Raw genomic sequence first — 21,974 nt, 5'->3', positions numbered from 1 at the left:
TTGTGCAGTTTGTGACTGCTTTTTGTGACTGCTAGCTAAAAGCCAGATTAAACGCATTTTATCCTCCATAATTAATCATCAAAACAAGGATCCTTTGTCCTAGCTTTTGATGCATAATACATATTAGTTCTCACTTTATTTCTTCTTGTTATTCCAGAAAAATATGCTCAGAAATGGTGCTCCCTGCTGTCAGACCCTAATGGTGTCTTTGCTCCGTGTCACTCCGAGATCAGCCCAGATATCTACCAAAAGGTACAGTACAGTGGTTAATTAAGCGCAACAGTTCCAATTTAAGCACATTTTTTAATATTTACATATTTAAAATATGTCTCTAAAGAACTGCATGTATGACACCTGCAACTGTGAGAACAGCGAGAACTGCATGTGTGCGGCTCTCTCGTCTTACGTACACACCTGTGCCGCAAAGGGAATTCTTCTCACCGGCTGGAGGAGCGAAGTGTGCAGTGAGTAGAAATGACCAATTTTTCAATATTTTCCAGTTTAATATAACAACGTGTCACAATCATATAAATATGCTGTTATGGTTTGTTCACAGCGAAATATGCCACCAACTGCCCGAGCACCATGGTTTATACCTACGGCATCCGCAGTAGCATGCAGTCATGCCGCTGTCACAGTGACCCAGATTTCACCTGCGCTGTGACCTTTGACCCGGTGGATGGGTGCGTTTGTGCTGAAGGAACGTATCTCAATGATAACGGGAAATGTGTTCCGCTGGATAAATGTTCCTGCTACTACAAAGGGGCTGTGATTCCTCCTGCAGAAGTCATCAGCAAGGACGGCACCATGTGGTACGCCTTATTCACAGAGACGCAATAAAAGCATGCCTTTATGTTTCTCGTGTCTGAGTGTCAATATAAAGTAGATTTTAAATGATAAACATGTAATAAACATCTGTTTCAGCACCTGTAAGAATGGCAAACTCAGCTGCATCGGATCTACCACCGATGAGCCATGTAAGTGCTGTTATTATTTTATAACATCAGGCATTAATTAAAAAAAAAATAAATTTAGATTTTCATATAGTTATACATCTAAATTTCCAACCTTTTATACTTCAAATAAACACTTCAGCTAGATTATTCTATCTTGTTTTAGAACAAATACTGATATATCCGTAAAATACAGTATATAACACTGTAAGAGATTCATTATGGCTTTCATGAAAAAAAAACAAAAATCGATTACATCTCACGTCCTGATTTAATTAAAAAAAAAAGGTAACTGATTTACTAAGAGGGTGTATGAAAGATTCTGTCAAGCATTAAATGCAGTTTGGGGCACATCTACCTAAAAGTGCACAATACTGAAGCCTAAAATTCACACTGGGAGCAAATAATGTGTGCACAAATTAATACAACCAAAAGGCATGTATTAAATTTGCAGAAGCCAGTGACGAATTAATGTTTTTTTTAATTTCATATTTGATATTCATTACACATTTGCACAGCTTTTAAATAAGATATGAAAAGGTTTTCATTCACACATACACTGCCAGTCAAATTTTTAACAATTTTTAAATAATTTTATATAATAATAGAGATTAACTAAAAATGTACAGTCACACATCATGCACTTCACTCGTATTGTATTCTGAACATCTGTCATGATATATCGTTATACATGCAGTGCAATTATGCACATGTGGCAGTTTTTAGTTTCAGTTACAGTCTTCTGGACTTTTCTCAGACATGCAAGAAACATCTTAGTTACATATTGTTTTCTCTCTCTGCTTTGCGCATGATATAATTCATGCACTTGTTCTTTGTTAATCAGCTAGTATTACTAGTCATGTTATTGGCTAGTTATTTTAACTCAGTTCATTTACCAGTATTGTGGTCGTAGTTTAGTAATATTTCAAACTTCCTTTCAGCTTGTTCCTCACCAATGGTGTTCTTCAACTGCTCCGATGCTACTCCAGGATCTACAGGCTCTGAGTGCCAAAAGAGCTGTAACACCCTAGACATGGCCTGTGTGAGTTTATGAATCTAATATAATATAATATAATATAATATAATATAATATAATATAATATAATATAATATTAAACCTCACCATACATTATAAACACTTGTTTACATAAAACCGTGTCTTTATTTCTCCTGAAATTATATCAAGCTACATACAATGAAAAATTCCCACAAGTCACAATTATTATTATTGTTATTATTATTATTATTACTATTATTATTATTAAGAGAAATATTTTCCATAACAGATCAGCACGGAGTGTGTCTCAGGCTGTGTGTGTCCTGCGGGACTTGTGTCTGATGGAAAAGGTGGCTGCATTGAAGATGCTCTATGTCCTTGCGTTCATAACAGTAAAACTTACCAGCCTGGAGAATCCATCAAAGTCGACTGCAATACCTGGTAATTAATAAATAAATAAATAAATAAATAAATAGTGGTAAGATGAGATATATTGCCTGTACTGCATGTGAAATCAGAACAGGAAATGTCTGTTCGCAGTCACGAAAAAAGAGATCTGTGTCACTTTGTGTCTCTTTTGCCTGCAGTGTGAGCGTAGCCATAGACTTGCTAGTAGTCTTTAGTATTCTTTAGTGTTTTTGGTGACGTCCCTTAAAATAAATACAAAAATGGACCAGTATTTCTTGTCATCTTTAAACACAGCACATGCAAGGACAGGAAATGGCAATGCAGCACAGATTTGTGCCATGGGACCTGTACAGTGTATGGCGATGGACATTATATCACATTCGATGGAAAAAGATACACTTTCGATGGAGACTGTGAATACACTCTCATCAGAGTAAGTACATCTCCCTGATACGATCGTGAGAATTCAACTAAGGAATAATAGAACAAGAGTCCCTGCTGTTACACAGAAATACTACATGACACATGATATGACCTGATGCCTAGCGGAGGGTCATCACCACACAAAGTGGATTATTTCTGTATAACTGCATGGTCCAAAGTGTGTTATTCCACTTATTATGTTATTATTCCACACTCATTCTCTGTATTCTCTCTCTTTAAGTTAATATGAAAAAAAATGCAGCTTGTCATGTTACAAAGAAGCCCTCTCTCTTCTGTTACAAAAGTGCTGATCCTGGAGACTCCTTCCATAAATGTTACATAAACATCTCATTATGTGGAGCATTGTAATTGTAGATCGTAAATAAAAAGACACAATCTAATATTATATTAAGTAATAACACACAAGTTGATTAAATAAACTACCCATTTTAACTTAAATAACTGTAAAGAGTAATATAATTGAAAGCTGTAAAATGTATAATCAGCTTATTTAGGCCTAGCATTTAATGAACGAAAAGTCCACAGTTTATTTGTTGCCTGTTATATAATATCACAAGTTAGAACAGTGACTTCGTAGAGGGCGTGTCCATTGTTAGACCAAGATTTCAATGTCTGACTACATTTTCCTGCTGATTTATTACAGGCCATAATAATGTTTGGTAAAATATGAATTAATGTTTTGAATAAATGATTTTTGTGATTGTTTCAGGATCACTGTGGCCACAGCAATACCAGTGGCACTTTCAGAGTCATCACGGAAAACATTCCCTGTGGAACAACTGGCACCACCTGCTCCAAAGCCATCAAAGTCTTTCTGGGGGTGAGGGTTTCACTTATTTCTCTTTGAAATTGTATTACTTGTCATTTTTAAATGTCTGATAGTGATGTGTCAGGAGAATAGTGGCAATCTTACAATACAACCAACAACTTCACCAAGAGCTTAATTTTTTCAAATTAACCATCACACCTTGGATTACTTCTACAAAACTCAATTCTACTCGATATAGACCTGTCAAATCAAGAGCACACAGCTAGTTATAATGCAAACTCATTTCCTTTTCCAGAGTAATGAGCTCTTACTAACAGACGGAGGCTATGAAGTTATTCAAAGAGATGCAGGAGATGAAATTCCCTACCAGATCAGCATTATGGGCATTTACATGGTCATTGAAGCTAATAATGGGCTAATTCTGATGTGGGACCAGAAGACAAGTATATTCATCAAGCTTAGTCCTAATTTCAAGGTAAGTAAACATGCACACAGATTAGTGACTAAATAATAATTAATCATTAAACAGAATGAAGCTATCAACACATCTAATGTGGATCTCTTATGACAGGGTGAGGTCTGTGGTCTCTGCGGAAATTATGATGGCAACACAAACAATGACTTTACCTTGAGAAACCAAGGTGTGGTAAACAACGCACTGGATTTTGGAAACAGCTGGAAGGAGTCCTCCAGCTGCCCTGATGCTAGTCAGATCAAAAATCCATGTACCTTTAACCCCTATCGGCAAGCCTGGGCTCAGAAACAGTGCAGCATCATCATGAACGAAATCTTTGTGACCTGTCACACACATGTAAGTTTTCTTGCTTAGATTGGACTGCAGCTGTTAGTCCAATCATTTTCGGAGAGTACTGCTAATGTTACCTGTATGTCTTTTTCCTGCGAAGGTTGACCCTGCACCGTATTATTCTGCATGCGTAAGGGACGCATGTGCTTGTGATAGTGGAGGAGATTGTGAATGTTTCTGTACCGCTGTAGCTGCTTACGCTGAAGCCTGTAACGAGGGTGGAGTGTGTGTTGCTTGGAGGACACCAAAAATCTGCCGTGAGTTGCTCTAGATTTCAATGTCGAATTTAATCAAGGAATTGATGATTAGAGAATTGAATTGCTGAACTCTTGGATGTGAATTTATGCTCATGCAGCACTGTTCTGTGATTACTACAACCCTCCTGATGAGTGTGAGTGGCACTACAAACCTTGTGGAGCACCCTGTATGAAGACTTGCAGGAACCCTGAAGGAACATGTTCCAGTCAAATACCACCACTGGAAGGTATAAATAAATAAAGAAAGAAAGATCTATATACAGTACTGTGCAAAAGTCTTAGGCAATCTTTGATATAGATGTTTATTTTCTGACTTCTACATTATTGATTCAGTACAAAAACATTTTAGATTCCAAACATTAGTTTTCCAGCACAAAATGAAACGTTACAGAAAAATGTTTGTATGTCAGTAAAGAAAGCAGCAGATTCCATAAGAGACACTTTTCAGATAAAAACAGAATGAAGGCTGCTGGGTTTCGCTGCAGAAATAAGAAGCGAGTCGACAGTCAAAGTCTCCAGAAGAACTGTGGCTGCTTCTGCAAGATGCTCAGTAACACTTCCAGCTCATTTCCTTATAAAACTGCACACACTGCACCTCAGATACTGCTTTATTTATTTAAAGCGAAGGATCGTCACATTAAATACTGACTTTGTTTCATTTATTACTGTTTACTGCTCTTTATAGTGGTTTTTTTTAATGTAGAAACCTTCGGTTATTAATTCATCATTATTTTTGAAGGCATCTTTGCTCTACAGCATTCCATGTGCCTAAGACTTTTGCACAGTAGTGTGTGTGTGTGTGTATATATACATATATATATATATATATATATATATATATATATATATATATATATATATATTGTTGACTTGAGTCTAACAAATCCTTCTTTAGGCTGTTACCCAAAATGTCCTGCTGATCAGCCATACTTTGATGAGGACACAATGAAATGTGTGAAGAAGGAAAGCTGCGGCTGCTACTACAAAGCAAAACATTACAACAATGGAGATGAGGTTCCAAGCACAGAGAACTGTCAGAAATGGTAGGTTTTACTTCATAAACGCAAAAGCAATTTTTTTTTCATTAATTCACTTTAATTAAAAAATAATGTGTTTGTTTTTTAAAGCTATTGTGGTTCATCAGAAATCAACTGTAAAACAGATGATAACGGTAAGAATTAACGCTTACAATTTAGCATACGCCAAATATTTATTAGCATTTGAAACTAAAGGTTGAGTAAAATGAATAACTTTTTTACTTGTGTCTCCGCAGCTTGTACCTGCCTATATAATGGAATAATATATCATTATGGTGACACTATCTACAATACTACTGATGGATATGGCAACTGCATCACAGCTAAGTGTGGAAAGAATGGAAAAATTGAAAGGACATCATATCATTGCTATACAACACTACCACCAACAACAACAACTGTCTTCGACTTCTCCTCAACAACAGGTTAATGCTGGTTCAACCTGTCGAATACCTAATTCTCTATTCAATATACAAAATTTTGTAGTTCAGTGCTACTTACATTCTAACTAATTACCTTATGAATTACAGTTAATTACCAAATTTAATTTACAAGACATTTTCAACCTGGTCAGAGGTGAAATTCTGAATCAGAGTACTCAGTGACTCATCTGAAAGACAGTAACTACATACTGTTAACAGTGATTGGAAAGGGATTTATTTTTAATTCACAGAAAGTGGGTAATTTTCACTTTTCAATCATTCATGTCTATTTTACACATGACTGATGAGACAGTGAATTCATAATTTTCTTTATATATTAAGCAAGGCAAGTTTATTTATACAGCACATTTCATACACAATGGTAATTCAAAGTGATTTACATAAAAGAAGTAAAATAATCATAAAAAAAATCACAACAATAAAAACAAGGAATTTAAAACTTTTTAAAAGATTTCAAAATTGATTTAAAATAAATTAAAACAGTTAAGAATAGAAAATGTTAGGTTGAAAAACATTTAAAGTAGGCTTTCAAATGGTTAAACTGATTTTGTTAGTCAGACAGTTCCTCTACATAGAGCATCACAAAAATGTTCAATAGATTTTATCAATATATATGTTCCAGAAGAGCAAATTTAAAACAAATCAAGCCAAAATAAAGAAAGAAAGAATTAAAAATAAATAGTACAGAGTATTTATGGCTAAATCATGAAACATAAACAAGAAATTAGACTGAAATCTGGAACAGTAAACAAAAATTCTGGTTAATGTGTGAAATAATATCCCTGATATACATTCTGAATTAATGAAATTATTCATTGAATGTATGAAATTTATTTGTATTTCAGTGTCTACTATGCATCCCAGTACTCCAGCATCTTCAGAACCAATAACTACAACTGGACCAACCTCAACTACATGCCAGGAATCATGTGAATGGTCAGAATGGTTTGACACAACATTCCCAACCCCTGGTCCCAGTGGAGGTGACTCTGAAACATACAAAAATATTAGAGCCGCTGGTTATAGGATCTGTGAGCAACCATCCCAAATTCAATGCCGTGCCGAAAAGTATCCAAATAAAAGCATAAGTGAAGTTGGACAGAAGGTGGACTGTAATGTTAACATAGGTTTAATATGCAAAAATGAAGAACAATCAGGCCCATTTCCATTATGTTTGAACTACCAAATACGTGTTTACTGCTGTGATAAAAGCCACTGCACATCACCGACAACGTCACCATCAGTATCAACCACAACCACAGGAACCACCACAACAAAACCAGATTGTGAAGTCTGTTCCTGGACACCATGGATGAATGTTGATTACCCTGAATATGGACCAGAAGGAGGGGACAATGAAACTATCAAAAACATTATTCATTCAGGACGCTATAAAGTATGTGAAAAACCAGCTGAAGTCAAGTGTCAAGCAGTGCGTTATCCAGGTGTGCCATTATCAGAGTTAGACCAAAATGTTACATGCAGTAACTCAGGTCTACTTTGTGAAAACAAATATCAAACTCTAATATGTCTTGATTATGAGGTAAAGGCAAAATGTTGTAAGCCCGTAGAATGTACAACACCACCACCACCACCAGCAACAACAACAATGACCCCCATTACAACATCACATACACCTCCCACAACACCGCATCAGATTACAATAACAAAGCCTTTGAGTACAACAGAAACTACAACTAAGCTCACACCTTCTTGCCAGTATGAGTGCTCTTGGTCTGACTGGATGGACTTTGGCCCTCCTACAACTGGTGCTAATGGTGGTGAAGTTGTACCAATAAGAAGGATAAGTGACACATATCCTAAGATCTGTTCCACCCCACCAAAAGTTGAATGCCGAGCAAAACTCTACCCTGACCTTACCCTCTCACAATTGGGCCAGGAAGTGACCTGTAATGCCCAAGATGGACTCATCTGTCTCAACGAAAATCAAGGTCTTCAACAGCAGTGCTTTGACTATGAAATTAGAGTGTATTGTTGTCAATTACCAGAATGGTGTACCACAACAACACCACCAGGAACAACAACTACAACACCACCAACAACTACAACAACTACAACACCACCATCAACTACAACAACAACCACTACAACAACTACAACACCAACAACTACAACACCAACAACAACAAGACCGGAAACAACTACAACAAAACCAACAACAACATCAACACCAACAACACCAACAAGTACAACAGCACCAAGTACAACATCTGCAACAACACCAAGTACAACAACCACAACCCCACTTACAACATCCCCAACTGTGACACAATCTACAATTCAGCCCACACCTCATTGCGGGTATGAGTGCTCTTGGTCTGACTGGATGGACTTTGGCCCTCCTACAACTGGTGCTAATGGTGGTGAAGTTGTACCAATAAGAAGGATAAGTGACACATATCCTAAGATCTGTTCCACCCCACCAAAAGTTGAATGCCGAGCAAAACTCTACCCTGACCTTACCCTCTCACAATTGGGCCAGGAAGTGACCTGTAATGCCCAAGATGGACTCATCTGTCTCAACGAAAATCAAGGTCTTCAACAGCAGTGCTTTGACTATGAAATTAGAGTGTATTGTTGTCAATTACCAGAATGGTGTACCACAACAACACCACCAGGAACAACAACTACAACACCAACAACAACTACAACAACTACAACACCACCATCAACTACAACAACAACCACTACAACAACTACAACACCAACAACAACAAGACCGGAAACAACTACAACAAAACCAACAACAACATCAACACCAACAACACCAACAAGTACAACAGCACCAAGTACAACATCTGCAACAACACCAAGTACAACAACCACAACCCCACTTACAACATCCCCAACTGTGACACAATCTACAATTCAGCCCACACCTCATTGCGGGTATGAGTGCTCTTGGTCTGACTGGATGGACTTTGGCCCTCCTACAACTGGTGCTAATGGTGGTGAAGTTGTACCAATAAGAAGGATAAGTGACACATATCCTAAGATCTGTTCCACCCCACCAAAAGTTGAATGCCGAGCAAAACTCTACCCTGACCTTACCCTCTCACAATTGGGCCAGGAAGTGACCTGTAATGCCCAAGATGGACTCATCTGTCTCAACGAAAATCAAGGTCTTCAACAGCAGTGCTTTGACTATGAAATTAGAGTGTATTGTTGTCAATTACCAGAATGGTGTACCACAACAACACCACCAGGAACAACAACTACAACACCACCAACAACTACAACAACTACAACACCACCATCAACTACAACAACAACCACTACAACAACTACAACACCAACATCAACTACAACAACAACCACTACAACAACTACAACACCAACAACTACAACACCAACAACAACAAGACCGGAAACAACTACAACAAAACCAACAACAACATCAACACCAACAACACCAACAAGTACAACAGCACCAAGTACAACATCTGCAACAACACCAAGTACAACAACCACAACCCCACTTACAACATCCCCAACTGTGACACAATCTACAATTCAGCCCACACCTCATTGCGGGTATGAGTGCTCTTGGTCTGACTGGATGGACTTTGGCCCTCCTACAACTGGTGCTAATGGTGGTGAAGTTGTACCAATAAGAAGGATAAGTGACACATATCCTAAGATCTGTTCCACCCCACCAAAAGTTGAATGCCGAGCAAAACTCTACCCTGACCTTACCCTCTCACAATTGGGCCAGGAAGTGACCTGTAATGCCCAAGATGGACTCATCTGTCTCAACGAAAATCAAGGTCTTCAACAGCAGTGCTTTGACTATGAAATTAGAGTGTATTGTTGTCAATTACCAGAATGGTGTACCACAACAACACCACCAGGAACAACAACTACAACACCAACAACAACTACAACAACTACAACACCACCATCAACTACAACAACAACCACTACAACAACTACAACACCAACAACAACAAGACCGGAAACAACTACAACAAAACCAACAACAACATCAACACCAACAACACCAACAAGTACAACAGCACCAAGTACAACATCTGCAACAACACCAAGTACAACAACCACAACCCCACTTACAACATCCCCAACTGTGACACAATCTACAATTCAGCCCACACCTCATTGCGGGTATGAGTGCTCTTGGTCTGACTGGATGGACTTTGGCCCTCCTACAACTGGTGCTAATGGTGGTGAAGTTGTACCAATAAGAAGGATAAGTGACACATATCCTAAGATCTGTTCCACCCCACCAAAAGTTGAATGCCGAGCAAAACTCTACCCTGACCTTACCCTCTCACAATTGGGCCAGGAAGTGACCTGTAATGCCCAAGATGGACTCATCTGTCTCAACGAAAATCAAGGTCTTCAACAGCAGTGCTTTGACTATGAAATTAGAGTGTATTGTTGTCAATTACCAGAATGGTGTACCACAACACCACCACCAGGAACAACAACTACAACACCACCAACAACTACAACAACTACAACACCACCATCAACTACAACAACAACCACTACAACAACTACAACACCAACAACTACAACACCAACAACAACAAGACCGGAAACAACTACAACAAAACCAACAACAACATCAACACCAACAACACCAACAAGTACAACAGCACCAAGTACAACATCTGCAACAACACCAAGTACAACAACCACAACCCCACTTACAACATCCCCAACTGTGACACAATCTACAATTCAGCCCACACCTCATTGCGGGTATGAGTGCTCTTGGTCTGACTGGATGGACTTTGGCCCTCCTACAACTGGTGCTAATGGTGGTGAAGTTGTACCAATAAGAAGGATAAGTGACACATATCCTAAGATCTGTTCCACCCCACCAAAAGTTGAATGCCGAGCAAAACTCTACCCTGACCTTACCCTCTCACAATTGGGCCAGGAAGTGACCTGTAATGCCCAAGATGGACTCATCTGTCTCAACGAAAATCAAGGTCTTCAACAGCAGTGCTTTGACTATGAAATTAGAGTGTATTGTTGTCAATTACCAGAATGGTGTACCACAACAACACCACCAGGAACAACAACTACAACACCACCAACAACTACAACAACTACAACACCACCATCAACTACAACAACAACCACTACAACAACTACAACACCAACAACTACAACACCAACAACAACAAGACCGGAAACAACTACAACAAAACCAACAACAACATCAACACCAACAACACCAACAAGTACAACAGCACCAAGTACAACATCTGCAACAACACCAAGTACAACAACCACAACCCCACTTACAACATCCCCAACTGTGACACAATCTACAATTCAGCCCACACCTCATTGCGGGTATGAGTGCTCTTGGTCTGACTGGATGGACTTTGGCCCTCCTACAACTGGTGCTAATGGTGGTGAAGTTGTACCAATAAGAAGGATAAGTGACACATATCCTAAGATCTGTTCCACCCCACCAAAAGTTGAATGCCGAGCAAAACTCTACCCTGACCTTACCCTCTCACAATTGGGCCAGGAAGTGACCTGTAATGCCCAAGATGGACTCATCTGTCTCAATGAAAATCAAGGTCTTCAACAGCAGTGCTTTGACTATGAAATTAGAGTGTATTGTTGTCAATTACCAGAATGGTGTACCACAACAACACCACCAGGAACAACAACTACAACACCACCAACAACTACAACAACTACAACAACACCATCAACTACAACAACAACCACTACAACAACTACAACACCAACAACTACAACACCAACATCAACAACACCAGAAACAACCACGACAACACCAACACCAACAACACCAACACCAACAACTACAACACCAACAACACCAACAGGTACAACAGCACCAAGAACAACAACTGCAACAACACCAAGTACAACAACCACAACTGTGACACAATCTACAATTCAGCCCACACCTCATTGCGGGTATGAGTGCTCTTGGTCTGACTGGATGGACTTTGGCCCTCCTACAACTGGTGCTAATGGTGGTGAAGTTGTACCAATAAGAAGGATAAGTGACACATATCCTAAGATCTGTTCCACCCCACCAAAAGTTGAATGCCGAGCAAAACTCTACCCTGACCTTACCCTCTCACAATTGGGCCAGGAAGTGACCTGTAATGCCCAAGATGGACTCATCTGTCTCAACGAAAATCAAGGTCTTCAACAGCAGTGCTTTGACTATGAAATTAGAGTGTATTGTTGTCAATTACCAGAATGGTGTACCACAACAACACCAACAGCTACACCACCAGCAACAACAACTACAACACCACCAACTACAACACCATCATCAACTACAACAACAACCACTACAACAACTACAACACCAACAACTACAACACCAACAACAACAAGACCGGAAACAACTACAACAAAACCAACAACAACATCAACACCAACAACACCAACAAGTACAACAGCACCAAGTACAACATCTGCAACAACACCAAGTACAACAACCACAACCCCACTTACAACATCCCCAACTGTGACACAATCTACAATTCAGCCCACACCTCATTGCGGGTATGAGTGCTCTTGGTCTGACTGGATGGACTTTGGCCCTCCTACAACTGGTGCTAATGGTGGTGAAGTTGTACCAATAAGAAGGATAAGTGACACATATCCTAAGATCTGTTCCACCCCACCAAAAGTTGAATGCCGAGCAAAACTCTACCCTGACCTTACCCTCTCACAATTGGGCCAGGAAGTGACCTGTAATGCCCAAGATGGACTCATCTGTCTCAACGAAAATCAAGGTCTTCAACAGCAGTGCTTTGACTATGAAATTAGAGTGTATTGTTGTCAATTACCAGAATGGTGTACCACAACAACACCACCAGGAACAACAACTACAACACCACCAACAACTACAACAACTACAACACCACCATCAACTACAACAACAACCACTACAACAACTACAACACCAACAACTACAACACCAACATCAACAACACCAGAAACAACCACGACAACACCAACACCAACAACACCAACACCAACAACTACAACACCAACAACACCAACAAGTACAACAGCACCAAGAACAACAACTGCAACAACACCAAGTACAACAACCACAACTGTGACACAATCTACAATTCAGCCCACACCTCATTGCGGGTATGAGTGCTCTTGGTCTGACTGGATGGACTTTGGCCCTCCTACAACTGGTGCTAATGGTGGTGAAGTTGTACCAATAAGAAGGATAAGTGACACATATCCTAAGATCTGTTCCACCCCACCAAAAGTTGAATGCCGAGCAAAACTCTACCCTGACCTTACCCTCTCACAATTGGGCCAGGAAGTGACCTGTAATGCCCAAGATGGACTCATCTGTCTCAACGAAAATCAAGGTCTTCAACAGCAGTGCTTTGACTATGAAATTAGAGTGTATTGTTGTCAATTACCAGAATGGTGTACCACAACAACACCAACAGCTACACCACCAGCAACAACAACTACAACACCACCAACTACAACACCATCATCAACTACAACAACAACCACTACAACAACTACAACACCAACAACTACAACACCAACAACAACAAGACCGGAAACAACTACAACAAAAGCAACAACAACATCAACACCAACAACACCAACAAGTACAACAGCACCAAGTACAACATCTGCAACAACACCAAGTACAACAACCACAACCCCACTTACAACATCCCCAACTGTGACACAATCTACAATTCAGCCCACACCTCATTGCGGGTATGAGTGCTCTTGGTCTGACTGGATGGACTTTGGCCCTCCTACAACTGGTGCTAATGGTGGTGAAGTTGTACCAATAAGAAGGATAAGTGACACATATCCTAAGATCTGTTCCACCCCACCAAAAGTTGAATGCCGAGCAAAACTCTACCCTGACCTTACCCTCTCACAATTGGGCCAGGAAGTGACCTGTAATGCCCAAGATGGACTCATCTGTCTCAACGAAAATCAAGGTCTTCAACAGCAGTGCTTTGACTATGAAATTAGAGTGTATTGTTGTCAATTACCAGAATGGTGTACCACAACACCACCACCAGGAACAACAACTACAACACCACCAACAACTACAACAACTACAACACCACCATCAACTACAACAACAACCACTACAACAACTACAACACCAACAACTACAACACCAACAACAACAAGACCGGAAACAACTACAACAAAAGCAACAACAACATCAACACCAACAACACCAACAAGTACAACAGCACCAAGTACAACATCTGCAACAACACCAAGTACAACAACCACAACCCCACTTACAACATCCCCAACTGTGACACAATCTACAATTCAGCCCACACCTCATTGCGGGTATGAGTGCTCTTGGTCTGACTGGATGGACTTTGGCCCTCCTACAACTGGTGCTAATGGTGGTGAAGTTGTACCAATAAGAAGGATAAGTGACACATATCCTAAGATCTGTTCCACCCCACCAAAAGTTGAATGCCGAGCAAAACTCTACCCTGACCTTACCCTCTCACAATTGGGCCAGGAAGTGACCTGTAATGCCCAAGATGGACTCATCTGTCTCAACGAAAATCAAGGTCTTCAACAGCAGTGCTTTGACTATGAAATTAGAGTGTATTGTTGTCAATTACCAGAATGGTGTACCACAACAACACCACCAGGAACAACAACTACAACACCAACAACAACTACAACAACTACAACACCACCATCAACTACAACAACAACCACTACAACAACTACAACACCAACAACAACAAGACCGGAAACAACTACAACAAAACCAACAACAACATCAACACCAACAACACCAACAAGTACAACAGCACCAAGTACAACATCTGCAACAACACCAAGTACAACAACCACAACCCCACTTACAACATCCCCAACTGTGACACAATCTACAATTCAGCCCACACCTCATTGCGGGTATGAGTGCTCTTGGTCTGACTGGATGGACTTTGGCCCTCCTACAACTGGTGCTAATGGTGGTGAAGTTGTACCAATAAGAAGGATAAGTGACACATATCCTAAGATCTGTTCCACCCCACCAAAAGTTGAATGCCGAGCAAAACTCTACCCTGACCTTACCCTCTCACAATTGGGCCAGGAAGTGACCTGTAATGCCCAAGATGGACTCATCTGTCTCAACGAAAATCAAGGTCTTCAACAGCAGTGCTTTGACTATGAAATTAGAGTGTATTGTTGTCAATTACCAGAATGGTGTACCACAACAACACCACCAGGAACAACAACTACAACACCACCAACAACTACAACAACTACAACACCACCATCAACTACAACAACAACCACTACAACAACTACAACACCAACAACAACAAGACCGGAAACAACTACAACAAAAGCAACAACAACATCAACACCAACAACACCAACAAGTACAACAGCACCAAGTACAACATCTGCAACAACACCAAGTACAACAACCACAACCCCACTTACAACATCCCCAACTGTGACACAATCTACAATTCAGCCCACACCTCATTGCGGGTATGAGTGCTCTTGGTCTGACTGGATGGACTTTGGCCCTCCTACAACTGGTGCTAATGGTGGTGAAGTTGTACCAATAAGAAGGATAAGTGACACATATCCTAAGATCTGTTCCACCCCACCAAAAGTTGAATGCCGAGCAAAACTCTACCCTGACCTTACCCTCTCACAATTGGGCCAGGAAGTGACCTGTAATGCCCAAGATGGACTCATCTGTCTCAACGAAAATCAAGGTCTTCAACAGCAGTGCTTTGACTATGAAATTAGAGTGTATTGTTGTCAATTACCAGAATGGTGTACCACAACAACACCACCAGGAACAACAACTACAACACCACCAACAACTACAACAACTACAACACCACCATCAACTACAACAACAACCACTACAACAACTACAACACCAACAACTACAACACCAACAACAACAAGACCGGAAACAACTACAACAAAAGCAACAACAACATCAACACCAACAACACCAACAAGTACAACAGCACCAAGTACAACATCTGCAACAACACCAAGTACAACAACCACAACCCCACTTACAACATCCCCAACTGTGACACAATCTACAATTCAGCCCACACCTCATTGCGGGTATGAGTGCTCTTGGTCTGACTGGATGGACTTTGGCCCTCCTACAACTGGTGCTAATGGTGGTGAAGTTGTACCAATAAGAAGGATAAGTGACACATATCCTAAGATCTGTTCCACCCCACCAAAAGTTGAATGCCGAGCAAAACTCTACCCTGACCTTACCCTCTCACAATTGGGCCAGGAAGTGACCTGTAATGCCCAAGATGGACTCATCTGTCTCAACGAAAATCAAGGTCTTCAACAGCAGTGCTTTGACTATGAAATTAGAGTGTATTGTTGTCAATTACCAGAATGGTGTACCACAACAACACCACCAGGAACAACAACTACAACACCACCAACAACTACAACAACTACAACACCACCATCAACTACAACAACAACCACTACAACAACTACAACACCAACAACTACAACACCAACAACAACAAGACCGGAAACAACTACAACAAAACCAACAACAACATCAACACCAACAACACCAACAAGTACAACAGCACCAAGTACAACATCTGCAACAACACCAAGTACAACAACCACAACCCCACTTACAACATCCCCAACTGTGACACAATCTACAATTCAGCCCACACCTCATTGCGGGTATGAGTGCTCTTGGTCTGACTGGATGGACTTTGGCCCTCCTACAACTGGTGCTAATGGTGGTGAAGTTGTACCAATAAGAAGGATAAGTGACACATATCCTAAGATCTGTTCCACCCCACCAAAAGTTGAATGCCGAGCAAAACTCTACCCTGACCTTACCCTCTCACAATTGGGCCAGGAAGTGACCTGTAATGCCCAAGATGGACTCATCTGTCTCAACGAAAATCAAGGTCTTCAACAGCAGTGCTTTGACTATGAAATTAGAGTGTATTGTTGTCAATTACCAGAATGGTGTACCACAACACCACCACCAGGAACAACAACTACAACACCAACAACAACTACAACAACTACAACACCACCATCAACTACAACAACAACCACTACAACAACTACAACACCAACAACAACAAGACCGGAAACAACTACAACAAAACCAACAACAACATCAACACCAACAACACCAACAAGTACAACAACACCAAGTACAACATCTGCAACAACACCAAGTACAACAACCACAACCCCACTTACAACATCCCCAACTGTGACACAATCTACAATTCAGCCCACACCTCATTGCGGGTATGAGTGCTCTTGGTCTGACTGGATGGACTTTGGCCCTCCTACAACTGGTGCTAATGGTGGTGAAGTTGTACCAATAAGAAGGATAAGTGACACATATCCTAAGATCTGTTCCACCCCACCAAAAGTTGAATGCCGAGCAAAACTCTACCCTGACCTTACCCTCTCACAGTTGGGCCAGGAAGTGACCTGTAATGCCCAAGATGGACTCATCTGTCTCAACGAAAATCAAGGTCTTCAACAGCAGTGCTTTGACTATGAAATTAGAGTGTATTGTTGTCAATTACCAGAATGGTGTACCACAACAACACCACCAGGAACAACAACTACAACACCACCAACAACTACAACAACTACAACACCACCATCAACTACAACAACTTTTACAACAACTTCAACATTTAGTGTCATAACTGGATCCACATCAAAACCCGTTACAGAGCGTCAATGTGTATGCATAATTAATGGAACTCAAGTACCACCAGGTAACACAATAGACATTTTTTCCACTGTATTGTAGAAAATCATGCTTCACTTTCTTTATTTTCAGTTTGCCATAACACTTAACATCCAACACATTTTCCCTTTTTTAAATATGTTCTACATCCAGGTTTCCAGATTTACAATGTGAGTGATCTTGATGGATGGTGTTATGTTGCAACTTGCAACAAGACAGAGTATAATGCATGTGTAGTTCATACACATTCATATAATTGTAGTGTACATTCAACTACCCAAGCACCAACTACAAGCCACCTGCTACCCTGTGACAAGCCACCTCTAAAGGTAATGCACTTAAAAAAGAAACCATGCTCCTACCCTAACTTTACATTGTCAATTCAACATTTCATTTAATCAGATTTTACAATGTTTACATTCTCTGAATTTGTTATAAGAAAGCTGTAACTTTGCTTCTAATATCTTATTTCTACAATATTCCTTTTTAAATCATATTAGATATTTAACTCACTATTATAGCTTTCACCATGTAAAGGCATTTGGTTTGTTTTTACATTAATGTGTAAGGGGAATGGTTCAAATCTTATTAACACTTTGTAATCCACAAAAGCTTTTCACAGTAACTTGTAATAATGTACTGTAATAACACACTTTATATATGAACTTAGTAATGAAATATTCTCATTCACTGATCTTAATTTTCTTGACTTTAAAAATCACCCAAATAAGTTTTGGATCATTATTATTCACAGTGCAGAATTAGGGTTTAAAATCTGAAATAGTTCAAGAATCTGTAGCTATTTCTGCTCAAATTCATTGCATCTCTTGGATATGTCTCTTCAGAATGTTCAGACTTAGGTCTTCTTATCCTCTTTCACATATTTCCAATTCTAACTGTCATATATTTTCAGCATGGAGAGACTATACCTGATGGAAAATGCTCCAATATTACATGCAACAATGGAATAATCATACATGAGCCTATGAAATGTGAAGATACACCTTTGCCTGTTTGTGTAAACAACCACCCACCACAGAAAGTCACTGATGAGTCTGGGTGTTGTTCCAAATATGAATGCCAGTGTGAGTAAACTTCCGTGTTTATCATTTCTATTTACTGCAGGTTATTTTATGTCATAACTGTTCCCAATAGCATTAATAATACTTTAGTTATGTTGTACCTCATTCAGGTGTATGCAGTGGCTTTGGAGACCCACATTACATCACTTTTGACGGAACATACTACCCATTTCAAGGAAACTGCTCCTATGTCCTTGTCAAAGAGATAAATCCAAAATACCACTTCAGCGTCATTATTGATAATGTCTACTGTGACTCCGAAGATGGTCTCTCTTGTCCTAAATCACTGACTGTGCACTACAAATCCTATGAAATTTTCATGACACAGGAGATTTCTAACGGAATTGTCACAAATCTGGTAACTACTTTAATCATTCCTATATTTCGATGGCATATTGATTTACAAAGAAAATCAACTGTAAAAACACAGCTCTAAATAAAGCATAGATTTAAGATTAAAAGCGTACTCAGAAATTGCACAATGAAACAACCACTATGACCATTTTGGAGAGACAATCATAACACTGTGTAGTCAAACACTTGACAAAGCTGTTGTTGTAGTCAGTTTCGACAGTATTTTCCTAACTTTCATTACATCAGTAGCTGTTTTTCTTTCTGTCTACGAAATATGTCAAGCTTTGCACCTTAACAGTAATGCAGCAACCAAAAACAAACCAAATAAAACAAACAACAAATAAACAACAACAAAAACATAAAAACAGCATACCAAACTAATGATTATAGCTATGCATCATGCTTAGAGGTCTTTAGTAATGGAAATGTGCTATGGCTAAACCTGTGAAAAACTGAAAGATCTTCTTTTTACCAGATCACTGTCAACCACAAGCGAGTCCTACTACCATATGAGAACGAGGACTTCCGAATTTCAGACAATGGTATTGAATCACTCGTGGTGATACCAGCAATCGATGCACAGGTCATCTTCACTGGCATGATGTTTTTCATCAACCTCCCATGGCAAAAGTTCCATGGAAACACTGAAGGACAGTGTGGTAAGTTCTAATTGCTAAAATAATGTTTAAAGGTGAAACGTGCAGATTAATTGTGCCTGATCTTTTGTTTCCATACAGTCAGGCCCAAAAAATACATGGAAATTGTTTTTTTAGGAAACATTCTTTGTGATCATTCGTAAATGGCTATAATGATTTTCTTGATAATAGTAGATTGTTTAAAGTCTATAACTATATTGTATATTTTAAAATGTGTTTAAGTAATGGAAAAACTCTAGTTCTAGTACACAGGGCAAACTAGTGTGCTAGTGTAAGTAGAGACTGAAACAAAGGTTCACATAATTGGATTGCTGGATAGATAGATAGATAGATAGATAGATAGATAGATAGATCAAGCTATATATAGATATTTGAATTATTAGAAAAATAATGCAGACTCAAGGTATAACGGCCACTCCGCTTCACGTTATTACCGCATTACCACCTCAGGTGTGCATTATTTTTTTAATAATTGACCAGAGTCAATTATTCCTTATTTATATTATTATTATTATTTATTATTACCATGTTATAAAAATGGTAATTATAGAGCAGATAACCTGAGAGCCTGAAACGCTGTTGTGAATTGTTGATGTGATTTGTTCTAATAAAACAGTTTTTCATCCATTTTTTAGGAACATGTGATAATAACCGTAAAGATGATTGTCGCCTTCCAAATGGCACCATTATTTCCTCCTGTGAAAAAATGGCTCAGTATTGGAATGTCAGTAATAATGACAGCAACTGTCAACCACCACACACTAAACCGACACCAGTGCCATGCACCAGTGCTCCAATCTGTCAGAATATTAGCAAGTAAGTACATTTAGCCTCTTTTCAACACTCTTGATATAACTACTATAAGTGTTTAGTAATAAAAACGGACCTGCTTAATTTTAACCTGGATCTTTTTTAAAGGATCTTTAAGGAATGCCATGAGTTAATCCCATACCAGTATTATGAGGAGGCTTGCAACTATGACGTGTGCCACATGAACGAGACCATCGGTTGTACCAGTTTGCAGATGTACGCTGAACAGTGTGCTCTGGCAGGAATCTGCATCGACTGGAGGACAGCCACGAATGGAGTGTGTGGTAAGTGGCATTAAAGTGACATAACAATTAATGTCATATAATATCTGCTTAAAGCAGTTACAAACATTTGTGTCCTCCGTGTGTAGATTTCGAGTGTGAAAAGCCCAAAGTGTACAAAGCTTGCGGACCTCAGATTCCACCAACTTGTGATTTAAGGTAAAGTGGCATCTAACACACAGTGATAAAAGTGTTTTTTTTTGTTTTCTTTGTTACAAAATTACATTACAGTGACATTCTATTGCTTGCTTTTACAGATTTAACCTCAAGTTTATAAGTACACCAAGTACCTTTAATGCTTTGGAAAGTATGATCTGGGAAGGATGCTACTGTCCGGAAGGCATGATACAGTTGGGTCCAGATTTAAATGTGTGTGTTCCTGATTCCTGTGGTAAGTCCTCATTTTTATTATTAAAGTTGAAACTACAGACAGATGATAAAGTTAAAACTGGCTCTGTTATACTATTTTCTCTGTTATATGATGGTATTTTCTATCCTGATGGGAGTGGTTTCTTCTGGGATGACCCCGCCCCCACCTACAGAACATAAAGTCTCACTGAATAATTTGATGAATACGAAAATGACACAATTCGTATGCTATGGCCACCACAGTCATCAGTTCTTAACCCAAATATACAGCTAGCAGAAATTTTGGACTGGCATGTTAGACAGCACTCTCCACCACCATCATCAAAACACCTATAGAGGGAATATCTTTTGGAAAAATAGTGTTCATCCATCCAGCACAAGTTCCAGATTTGTCCAATCTATGCCAAGGTGCACTGAAGCTGTTCTGGTGTCTAATGGCATGGGGTCTCAACACCTTACTAAAACACTTTATGTTGGTTTTATCTTTAATTTGTCATCTGTCTGTAGATCTACTGTGTACCTGT

General features: G+C 39.4%; 1 protein-coding gene across 1 annotated transcript in view; it reads left to right on the top strand.

Moving 5' to 3' along the window:
- Nucleotides 1–21,974, top strand: part of LOC113523927 (mucin-5AC-like) — a 38,040-nt gene that overhangs the window by 8,055 nt on the left and 8,011 nt on the right. The window contains exons 15-41 of the mRNA XM_053238295.1: nucleotides 158–252; nucleotides 338–464; nucleotides 557–812; nucleotides 925–977; nucleotides 1,895–1,995; nucleotides 2,240–2,391; nucleotides 2,653–2,791; nucleotides 3,512–3,622; nucleotides 3,867–4,046; nucleotides 4,143–4,382; nucleotides 4,477–4,633; nucleotides 4,732–4,860; nucleotides 5,529–5,676; nucleotides 5,761–5,804; nucleotides 5,907–6,095; nucleotides 6,959–8,016; nucleotides 8,419–12,523; nucleotides 12,659–14,052; nucleotides 16,837–17,926; nucleotides 18,052–18,227; nucleotides 18,812–18,983; nucleotides 19,091–19,338; nucleotides 19,810–19,993; nucleotides 20,626–20,806; nucleotides 20,909–21,084; nucleotides 21,171–21,240; nucleotides 21,339–21,472. Coding sequence (XP_053094270.1) covers nucleotides 158–252; nucleotides 338–464; nucleotides 557–812; nucleotides 925–977; nucleotides 1,895–1,995; nucleotides 2,240–2,391; nucleotides 2,653–2,791; nucleotides 3,512–3,622; nucleotides 3,867–4,046; nucleotides 4,143–4,382; nucleotides 4,477–4,633; nucleotides 4,732–4,860; nucleotides 5,529–5,676; nucleotides 5,761–5,804; nucleotides 5,907–6,095; nucleotides 6,959–8,016; nucleotides 8,419–12,523; nucleotides 12,659–14,052; nucleotides 16,837–17,926; nucleotides 18,052–18,227; nucleotides 18,812–18,983; nucleotides 19,091–19,338; nucleotides 19,810–19,993; nucleotides 20,626–20,806; nucleotides 20,909–21,084; nucleotides 21,171–21,240; nucleotides 21,339–21,472 — 11,109 coding nt within the window. The remainder of the gene's footprint in view (nucleotides 1–157; nucleotides 253–337; nucleotides 465–556; nucleotides 813–924; nucleotides 978–1,894; nucleotides 1,996–2,239; nucleotides 2,392–2,652; nucleotides 2,792–3,511; nucleotides 3,623–3,866; nucleotides 4,047–4,142; nucleotides 4,383–4,476; nucleotides 4,634–4,731; nucleotides 4,861–5,528; nucleotides 5,677–5,760; nucleotides 5,805–5,906; nucleotides 6,096–6,958; nucleotides 8,017–8,418; nucleotides 12,524–12,658; nucleotides 14,053–16,836; nucleotides 17,927–18,051; nucleotides 18,228–18,811; nucleotides 18,984–19,090; nucleotides 19,339–19,809; nucleotides 19,994–20,625; nucleotides 20,807–20,908; nucleotides 21,085–21,170; nucleotides 21,241–21,338; nucleotides 21,473–21,974) is intronic.

The sequence above is a fragment of the Pangasianodon hypophthalmus genome, chromosome 11 (genome assembly GCF_027358585.1).
Source record: "Pangasianodon hypophthalmus isolate fPanHyp1 chromosome 11, fPanHyp1.pri, whole genome shotgun sequence".
Classification (NCBI taxonomy): Eukaryota; Metazoa; Chordata; class Actinopteri; order Siluriformes; family Pangasiidae; genus Pangasianodon; species Pangasianodon hypophthalmus.
Note: the sequence above shows the minus strand (reverse complement) of the source record. Positions and strands in the feature narration are given on the sequence as shown.